Raw genomic sequence first — 10,224 nt, 5'->3', positions numbered from 1 at the left:
TGTTCTCGTATTTCATTTAAGTGCTTTCTATGACTATTCGAAAACAGAATTTCTTTCTTAAAACTCTTGTTTTTCTCCTGACGCCTGCCAGAATCATTATACTAGACAACAATAGAGTCAATTCTCGTGCGTTTGTTTTTCTCGTTGCTCTCCTTGCTAGCCTTAGCCTTAGCATTAACAGCTTTGAGAATCTTATTTCGATGACCGATAAGCTTCACTCCAATCTTTAATAAATCGTCGTTCCCAATCCCCGTGAGCTGACACGGGCTCTCGTATCCAGCACCGAGGAAATTCGAAGTATAATCTCCCATTTTAATGGAGTGCAGCCAGTCGCCAATGGTCGAAAGATTGGGAAGATCTTCGTTCATGGTTTCAGGGGATCTTATCCAGCCATTCATTATTTGCGTGATTTTTTCAAACTTTGGTCGCTTATTACGATCAGTCCTCCAACAAGATAACATCAGGCTGTGGACAGCTGTTGGGCAATCCTAAATGTATGCAAAGAAAGGTGGTTAGCTTGGCTACAAATGAATCTACGTTAAAAAACAGAATTTTTATCATGAAAACGATACAAACTTTTGGCGCGGGAAGTCTGAATCCTTCTTCCACTTCATTCATGACCTGAAAAAGGTACAAGCTCAATGTTAACCCTATATTTTCTACTTTGAAATAGTTTTTTCCTCAAAAGTAGAAGATGCATACCTTTATATTGTCCCATTCCCAGTAAGGTCTGTCTCCAAACGACATTATTTCCCAAAGTAAGATCCCAAAACTCCAGATATCACTCGATGTTGAAAATTTACGATACGCAATCGCTTCAGGGGCTGTCCATCTCACGGGAATCTTGCCTCCCTGAAAACCAAACAATCGAGGATAATTTTGACTGCATTGGGCCGTATCATTTTCATTCAATTTTTTCCTAATATATTCATTATTCTTTGTTCGGTGAAAGGCTCAATATCCAATGCTCAATAATCTATTTCCGCAATAAAAAAAACATTCATATTCTCGGCGAGACGAAACTATGAAAGATTTCTTTATAAACCGCTGATAATTCTGTCAACTTTACGAATGACAGCACATTCCTAAAAACTAATCTTACCGAAGTAGCATATTCTCCACCTGAGCCCTCGTTCCCCAAAGAACGCGACAAACCAAAATCTGTGATCTTGCACAATAAATCATCATCGACGAGAATATTTCGCGCCGCCAAATCCTGTAACAGTGAAGGAATTCCGATAATTCGTCTTTTGCTGGATGTTATTGAAGACATTCATATTCAGTATTCATTACCCTGTGTATGAAATTCATTGATGATAAGTAAGCCATTCCTGATGCAACACCTCTGCCCATACCAATCAACTGTAAATCAGTGAGTTGGTCATCGTTCAACTGTGAGAGAAAGAAAACTATGAGTAAGACTAAACTAAAGATAGCTCCAATTCTCAGAACCTTCCTAATGGGGCATGCGTGTGAACCGCACAAGATCAAAGTTCTGCATGCATATCTTGAAGGAGTGAAGGACTGACGGAACAATTGTCAACGTCCGATATCGACTGTGGATACACAAAGTTGTATGGGAAAACAGGAAAGTGCACTCATGGATAACTAATTTTGGGCTCGTGTTATAATGTTATTCTAAAGAGCCAGCATATTCACACCGTTAATGCGACGAGCCACGGTAGTGCAGGACATACGACAGAGAATGAGATCCGACAAATGGTGTGAAAACGTTGGGATGAAAACAAATACAAACCCTTAAAAAACGATCCAACGATCCATTGGACATGTATTCCGTCACAATCATACGAGGAAAAGCTACAATTGCATAGAGCATCTGTTACTTACACGTAATTGCATCATCAATGAAAGTCTAATTTCATAATTTACCGAATTATCAGGATATTTGCCCTTAAATTATCGTCTTTCCATTTGTCAATTTTTCTTACATTTTGTAATCACCCCTTCCAGATGGATGACATTTGGATCGTGAAATTGTCCCATGACCGAAGCTTCTAACATGAAATCCTTTTCGTTCTTCGCCGTGTGATCCGTCTATAAATGGAAAAATTATTAACATTTCTCTCAAATACACAATATATTCAAACAAAATCATTTCATTTCATTCAACATTCCTAAAACAGCTCAAAAAAGCCATCCTCTTTAGAACTAACTGGAATACCTTTAAGATTTTCACTGCTACAATAGTAGCTTTACCCTCGTCGCGTTTCATAATTCCTTTGTAAACGTCCCCAAATTCACCTGAAATTTTCAACCAGCAACCATATTTTATTATGTTAAACTCATCTCAAAACACCCACGAGAAGAATCGTTAAAATTCAGCTGTATGTCTACCTCCTCCAATCAATTTTTCCAGCACCAAAGCAGACGGATCCAGTTCACAGGCAAAATCGTTTAAGGCATCTTCAGGGGAATCATAGTTTGTCGGATCGACGTACAACTTTTGTCCAACATGAGGTAACTCGACTGTTACTGTTGAAAAAAATGAATGGCAAATGTAACTATGCATGGATATCGCTCAATTTAAAAGCGAGACTTATACTATGATTATACTATGAATCGCCAGTGATTATTTTTTATTAAAAGAAATCGATTTTGCACGGTTGAGAATGCCGTAATGAAAATTTTTAAGAGTTGACTACATGTTTTATAATACCTGAGATAACTTGGTGATCGTTTTGTAATAACAAGTGTCGTCTGTATTCGGTTTTCCTAAGAAACGATATGAAATACAAAATTAGTTTTAGTCACCTATATCTATATATAAAGATAAAATTATTGCATGCATGAATTATTGTTACCTTTTTACAACAATAATGAGTAGAACCACCATGATCATGAACAAAACACCGCTTGCAATGCCAGAAACAACAACATAGTCAAAGTAACTTTTCCTGCCGATTGGACGTCTTTTTGACTTTGTAGCTTTCTTTGTAGCTAGAAATTAAAATATAGAGTTCAAAACACAAACAATTAAAAATGATTATAGCACTTACAGTACAACTATAGGCACATTGCTATGGTAGCAAATATTTCGAAGCTATTCGAAGCACGTCTGTTTTACTTACGTGATGCTGGAGAGGAAGGTTTAGGTGGAGAAAACTTAAGCGAAAATTCTTTAGATTCAGAATACGTCCAATTCTGTGGTTCAATAAAGTTATTTATCGCCGTCTTTGGGTAGACTCTCACCACGTATTTCAAATTTGGATGAAGATTTGAAATTTCCACCGATTCTGTGGTCAAATTCTCTTTCCCTGGCTTGTACTTCGCGGCGGCCTCTTTACAAGAATCGTTTTCACACACGAAGCATTGAACATCATAATTCAAAGATTTTCGCATTAGCTCGTTCTCTACTTTTACTCCATTCCAAGTTACTCTCACTGCGGACTTTTTACGCACGTGTTGTATCAACAACTCGATTTTTTCTGTAACAGGACCTGCGTGAGATAGATCAATATTAACACTCTTTATTTGTTCGTCGTTGTGTCATGAAAGTTGTATTAAACCCAAAGGTTTACAACTTTAAACTTACCAAAACAAGGGGCTTTAGTTGGATCCACAGTCTTGTTGAAATGATAGTAACCTTTCATACATTCACAACTTGTTCTGTCTTTGGTGTTTATGCTTTTACTTGGACATTGCTTACATGTGTCATTAGAAGAGGTTGCCTTGAAATGGCGGTCTGGGCAAGCTGGGTTTTAAAAAATAAATCAATTGAATTAATTTATCTCAGTTGAATAAACTTCACTAAAGCGATATTCTTTTCTGTTGACGATATTTCTGTCTTGAAATTTAATATAGCTGCTACTGTTAGTAGCTGTATCTACAGACGGTTCGAATACATTTGTAAAAAAAGTTTTTTGCACAAGCACGTTTGCACAGCTTTGGTCTTAGTTTGGAAAACTAATTGTTAGCATTTTATTAACAACGCGAGATTCGCTTACTGACAATTACTTTTGCAAACTTACGCGAACATTCTTTCAACTTATTCTTTTCCAGTCCTTCCTTGCAAAAGCATCCCAAATTCTTTTCGATATTCCATGTTCCATTATATCCACAATATCCACTCAATGTCCTAACTTGATCTGGCGGCGAAGAATCCGCCGAACAATTCGCTTCCACTCTTTTCCATCCTTCGTAAGGGGACGTGGTATTTGGCAACAAAAAACCATTGAAATCTCGTTCTTCACAATAATAATAGTATACGTTCATGCTATAAACGCGCGCACAAGCCCCGACTCCTCTCACAGCTAGTATGAGGTTGTTTAACCCGTTCTTACGAAATTTAAAAATGTCAGTCCTCGACTGGGCTCCGTTTCTCTCTGCTGCTTTGCTGTTATTCACGGTGTGTATCATAGTAAAATTTTGAAAGAACTATTTCTTTGAATAAATCCTTACGAAAATGTGGTTTTGAGGTTCCATTATAGAGATAAATCTCCAAGAATTGGTTGAGCTTATGAGTTGTCTGGAAAAATGTTTTCATGGAAACGTAAATCACGTCAGCAAATGTATCCTCGATTTCGATATTCTTTGTCACAAATACGAAATCACCATATTTGCTGCAAGTCCTTATGGAACCATCTCCCTCGTTAATATTCCACTATAACCAAAAACAGTTCTGTCAGAATATATTCTGTAAATTTTGCAGTGTGTAGCCACATTTTTTACAAATTGGATTCGTTATAAATGCAACGTGCGGTTTAAAACCTGCATATAGTCAATTTATATTTATATCTAGATATACAGATAATGCATATTCTAATGACGTGCAATGTTTTAAATATAATTTTAAATTTACACATCGGCACAGATATTTTATGATGGCTTACCAAGTCTCCTTCTCCTACTAATTTGAATGATTTCGGGTACAGGTCTTCCATATTCCCAGATTTTATTGTTTCTTGAAAAGTATAATGAAAATTTTATTGTCTACACCAAGAAATATCCAGGCCACAAAACTCAGATCAATTCACTGATACTGGCCCTGCATGTGTGTATGCATGCTGAAGCGGACCAACTGTCTGAACGAACTTTGGCCGACAGGAAAGATGCACGATCTCACAGATGGTCGTCTTGATGATGATAATTCATCGGCTTGTCAGCGTAATTTGTACACGAACAGATCGCCAAACCAACTCTCTTTTCTCTGACAAGTTCGTCCAGAAAGATGATTCATCTCTCGTATAAATCATGCCTCTGAAGAATAAACTAGGAATCTTACCGTTTGCTGCATAAGCAACCCCAACCAAGGTGATTAGAGCCAAAACCGAAATATCCATTCTATTTTCCTTCATATCTTTGTATCAAGTGCCTATAGAAATCATTCAATGGTTTCCTGCATTATTATAAAAATATAGACAATGGAATAAAGGTAATGATTTTGGAAGTCTTTACATGGATGATATGACATAAATACAATTATTACCGCATTATTATTATTATAGCTACATTCGAATACAAATTCGGTACCGTGGAATGCGCATGAGAAAGTTAGGATATGCTTGCTTGAACTGATCGCATATACACTGACGCTAAGTTCCCTCGGTCTAAATGCTGGTTTTCCAGACATCCGGTGTAGCGACCAGAATATTCTTCGTTAGATTTTATGTTGATTGGAACAGGTTATCCTATTCCTGCCAACTCCGTCCTTTTAGCGTACGCATATATACCGAACTTGTTTAAAGATTGTCTGTGGGAGAGAGAAGCGACTTCAAACGAGCATCTCAAGCAGGAAACTGAGCAGTATATAGGAGTGTCACTTGGCGGACAAAGACCGCGAGTGCATCCATATATAATAAACAGGAAACGTGCTCTCCTTGAGTGACTGTAGAATTATCAACCAGAAAACGTGTTTTCGAAAATGAATTGTGTTTTATCCTAAATGTGCAAGTGAATTGCATTCATTTTCATACAAGAACACACGTCGATTCCTTGTTTGCAGGCAGGTCGTTGACTCGTTGTGTACCTACTGGTGCTCAATTCAAGAAATATTCTATTTAGGACTGATGATGTAGTTTTTGAGTTTTCGTTTATAAAATATCCATGCATGGGCCATATTTTATATTCCTCATGAACAATATACTAAACACACTATAGGATATTCTCCAGGATATTTTAAGACATATATGAAACCGGTTAATTGTTCTGTAAGTCCGTTTTGTCTATCCGGTTGAAATTCATCAGAAAACCATTCGAAATATTTTACTTTATATTGCATTCGGTCACCTATATTTGCAATTGGATGCAGTTTAGTGCATTAAAATATACATTATAGTCACGTAGCAAATGTGTAATAAATTATTGTGTTTTTGGTTCTACATTCTGTTAAGTTCCGTTAACCGGGTGTCCACGAGGTTGGAAGACTGAAGAGGTCCTGGTTACTCAGCCTATTGACATGCTTAGAAAGATGGTTTCGTATTTCTCTCTACAATAATATGTATGCTTTACGCGTTTGATCAGTTGGGTGATTTCATCATGATATTTCAGTTCATTCGAGAATATTTCTTAAAATTTATATAATTGAAGGGTTTCACGATGTTTCCAGAACTCTTAAGACCAAGCCTCTAACGCTGGCTGCCTGTTTGTGCATAACAAGTTATATTTCAAATTTTCACGACCTGACAATGTCTGGCTGTTCGTCAAGGACATATTAACATAAAATTATTCTCTTTTCATTAAAGCTGCCAATTAAAACAACCCCCAATACTGAACAAGCGGCATTAGGCCACAAGGACTAAGGAATATTAATAAGTTACGATTTAATAATCGAAACCTGAGCTCTCTGGATTTTTCCCCCCGGGTGACAATGAATTTTCGAGGGACACCTGACTCATACAATGGATATCATGGTAGACTCAAAACAAAGAACTGCGTCTAATTCTGATTTGAAACAGTTGAATAATGTAAGAAAAACAACACATCGCCCCATTCACAGGAAATGTCAAAGTGTTTTTGATCTTTCTCATTTTAAACTCGACTATTCGTGTCTGTTCAGTCTCACAACTCACTAGAGAGACCAACAACTGAAAAATTAACAGTATCTTGACGTGCTTTTGGTGGCCTATGAGCCCGGCAAAGCATGTGTTACTAGACGTGTACATAAAGGCCTGTATTATATTTCAATATATGCTGATTAATTAGACTGTAATCAATTCCTACCGTCCCGTCTTCAGGCGAGAAAGATGCGTACAAGAATTCTTCGTATTTATGTATGTATACGAGATCCAATCTTAGACGTTGCTGATTTCACTGCGGTGATGTTTCTCCGACGGATGTTCAGAGATCAAATTCAAATGTCTACAAGTCACCGAGAGTGTTGATCCAATATCTATCGTCACGAACGGATGTGTCCTATATGCGTGTCAACGTGTTTTGAAACTGCACTTACGACATCTACTGTTGCCATCACTACGCCTTCATATAAGGAATCAGTTGAACCTGTTTCACGGATATTCCGGCATATTCAAAATGAAATAATTTTTTTTCACATCTGAGAACACGAAGATAAATTATGGGCGAGCTGCTAGTCGTCATGATAAACTAAACAAGCCGACTTTAAATGGCTACAACAGCATGTTTGCAAATGCAAATTAAATAAAAACTCTCGTGTTTAGCGATAATTGATTTAACGAAAACTTGTCATTTGCATGTATACATTAATGCAAATATAATGAAATGAAAGTTGGCAACGTCATGCAAACTCACCAAAATAGGAGAATGTTCAGTTCTGTGTTTGGTTTGCAAAATCGAGCCAACACGTGCAAATACTTAGTCTTAAGATAAAGAATTATTTTTGGCTTCTTTGTTCACTTTGTTTTCATCGCTCGGCTTCACTGACGTCAGGTGGATGGCAAAATTTATTTATTTATGTACACTGCAGGATCAAGTTCTAGTTTCATTTTAGTGAACACACTTCAACTTCAACATTCATATTCGGCGGTTTTATTTCGTAAGAGCGGTCAAGGTGACTGCCAAGGTTGAGTGTTGGAAACAAAGAAGAATCACGCGTTCACATTAGACATTCACGGCGTGCCGATAACTCGCACACACACACATGTGTGTGTCATGATAAACGCGAGTGGTCGAATTCAATAAAATAATCCCAGTGCAAAACGCTTTCAACATGTACTTAAGTCAACAAAATTGTTCTTCAATTCTTAAGCAGCTTCCTTTTGTAATTGTTTAGCGAAGGTATTTAAATAGTTTTCAGTTTAATGTTTGACATTTGGAGGTAGCCATAGACAATACTATTTATGATATCATGACAGCTGGTACAATAAGTGCCGCAGAACCTTTGTTTGGCTCTAATTGTTTAGATGAACTAAATCGAAGGCGTCCTCTCATATTCCGCGTCCAGAGTTGGATGCGAAGATGCTTATTTACCAAACAAAATGGCCATGATCATTTCTGAGAATAAATTCCACTCAACCCAAACCACAAATTAGGCCTATACGGGAAGATAGCATACATGGTGGTTGCATGTGTATACACAAATGCCAGTACACCTATAAACTCCATAGGCTATTGTTTCAGTGTTCATGTTTGATTATTTTCCGCGATCCATGCTGTTTCATGCCAAGATTGTTTTTACTAATATCTCTTGTTTTAATAAACCCCTCGTGTAAACATATATATCAGGACTACTGCATAGTTTCGAGCCACAAATATATATCACAGATATAGATGACTTATGTAATGTGATTTATTTACGCATATATAGATATATTGCCAGCCATGAATTTTGCATAACTCTTCCGCAGCTCAGTTTTCTGAGCATCAATAATGACACATTAAATTTTAAATTTCTTATTTTCTTCGCGTAAATATATTTTTCAGCCATATCGTTTATGCACATAGCAATGGACTCGGCCGTTTAGACCGGGTTCAAATGTGTTCCTAATAAGAATCGGCCGGTTGTCTGTGATCATTAATACACATGCATAATCGGCTTTGTCTGTAGGAAAAAAAACAAATACAATACAATAGACGTCCAATTCTTTGGGGCAAACCTCCTGAATCAGACATTAGACTATGTTTACATTCTCCATTTCTTTTCATCCACTATAATGATTTCATCTTATATTTAAATTGTATCGAAAATTTATCTGGTGTCCGGGGTTTTATCATTATACTTATAACAATTGCGTTGCATCCTTACGTTCAAAATACAGCTATATTTTTTTTATGTTTTCATGCAGCACGGCTTCAAACACGCATGCTTGTGTAGCAACATATACAACATGTTATAGCCCCACATTTGGTAACATCATTACGATTTACTTAAAGAGAAAAATGAAAGTACCTAAACTCCTTAAAAACTTGTTATATAATACCTGATGCCAACGTTTATTAATCTAATCCATTTGGGCTTGGTGAAAAACGAAAGGATATCATAAGAATAGACACTTCTACACCCACTTGAGACTGAATATACCGCCAGGGCATAACTTGTACTTGTCAACGAAATGTGATCAATTTGAAAATGAAAATGACTGTCATTATAGCCATTATTACGCGATAAACTAACCTTAAATCTCTAAAAGTTGCATCCTTTATATGTATATAAAGATGTTATCGTTATACAACACACTTTTTTTAAAAAATATTGTGATTCTTGACTGACATGCGGCTATGTATTTCGGGGGATTATTTTTAGTTATAAACAAAGCTCTTAAGATCATATTGACTGAGGATCATGTTTTCAGGATGACGAAGCATTTTAATCGCTAAATCAATACTGAAGAATTAAACCTTGATTAAACTCAGTCTAAATTGTAAACTGTACAAAAAGCTTAAAATGAAGCGTGTATATGCGTACTGTATTTTTGTACTGTGTATAGATATGAAAGGGTCTTTGAAGCGCCAAAAATCATAATTATGTAGATATGACATGTGTGTTACTTGCATGCATGTATATAAAGTAGCTCACAGGCAAACACTCAACTCTCAAGACACATGCATTTGATGTGTTTTCTGACCTGAGACGGATATTTTCCAGGCGTTTAGTACCTGAAAACAACCTGAACTAAACTTAATAACCGAAGATTCGAAGATTTTAGTCGTGTCGGAGATGTCCTAGTATCACACTGTTCAAGTATATTATATAACTGTTGAATTTGTATAATGAACTTTAGTTGAACCCTTCGCGCCAATATTTGCAAGACATTTATATTGCATGGAACAATGCACTCATGTGATATATCA

At 36.6% G+C, this 10,224-nt stretch overlaps 1 protein-coding gene and 1 long non-coding RNA gene across 3 annotated transcripts; both read right to left on the bottom strand.

Moving 5' to 3' along the window:
* Positions 1 to 78: 78 nt before the first annotated feature.
* Positions 79 to 4,609, bottom strand: LOC114518515 (ephrin type-A receptor 7-like). The gene is made up of 14 exons (XM_028538533.1): positions 3,990 to 4,609; positions 3,554 to 3,712; positions 3,090 to 3,458; positions 2,823 to 2,958; positions 2,678 to 2,733; positions 2,356 to 2,493; positions 2,183 to 2,262; positions 1,950 to 2,055; positions 1,757 to 1,818; positions 1,294 to 1,392; positions 1,103 to 1,216; positions 703 to 852; positions 577 to 621; positions 79 to 488 (listed from the first exon to the last, which is right to left on the bottom strand). Exons 1-14 carry the CDS (start codon positions 4,375 to 4,377, stop codon positions 102 to 104), a joined length of 2,289 nt encoding a protein of 762 aa, XP_028394334.1. The 5' UTR covers positions 4,378 to 4,609; the 3' UTR covers positions 79 to 101.
* A 241-nt stretch (positions 4,610 to 4,850) lies between these two features.
* LOC114518523 lies at positions 4,851 to 7,716 on the bottom strand. 2 transcript variants are annotated; one of them, XR_003686495.1, is made up of 3 exons: positions 7,180 to 7,716; positions 5,243 to 5,332; positions 4,851 to 4,921 (listed from the first exon to the last, which is right to left on the bottom strand). It is a non-coding gene; the product is annotated as an uncharacterized LOC114518523 (long non-coding RNA). The 2 variants fall into 2 exon arrangements; XR_003686496.1 differs by lacking the exon at positions 7,180 to 7,716 and adding an exon at positions 5,491 to 7,098.
* Between the last annotated feature and the right edge of the window lie 2,508 nt (positions 7,717 to 10,224).

The sequence above is a fragment of the Dendronephthya gigantea genome, unplaced genomic scaffold, assembly GCF_004324835.1.
Source record: "Dendronephthya gigantea isolate DGI-Jeju-01 unplaced genomic scaffold, DenGig_1.0 000010F, whole genome shotgun sequence".
In the NCBI taxonomy this organism is placed as follows: Eukaryota; Metazoa; Cnidaria; class Anthozoa; order Malacalcyonacea; family Nephtheidae; genus Dendronephthya; species Dendronephthya gigantea.
Note: the sequence above shows the minus strand (reverse complement) of the source record. Positions and strands in the feature narration are given on the sequence as shown.

Bases quoted from the DNA above. Each gene is read 5' to 3' on its own strand.
- LOC114518515 (XM_028538533.1), bottom strand. From the start codon at position 4,377: ATGATACACACCGTGAATAACAGCAAAGCAGCAGAGAGAAACGGAGCC. The intron at 2,959-3,089 runs GTAAGTAAAACA...TTTAATTTCTAG, and splicing joins ACCTTCCTCTCCAGCATCAC to CTACAAAGAAAGCTACAAAG. The intron at 1,217-1,293 runs GTAATGAATACT...TCACTGTTACAG, and splicing joins CAATGAATTTCATACACAGG to GATTTGGCGGCGCGAAATAT.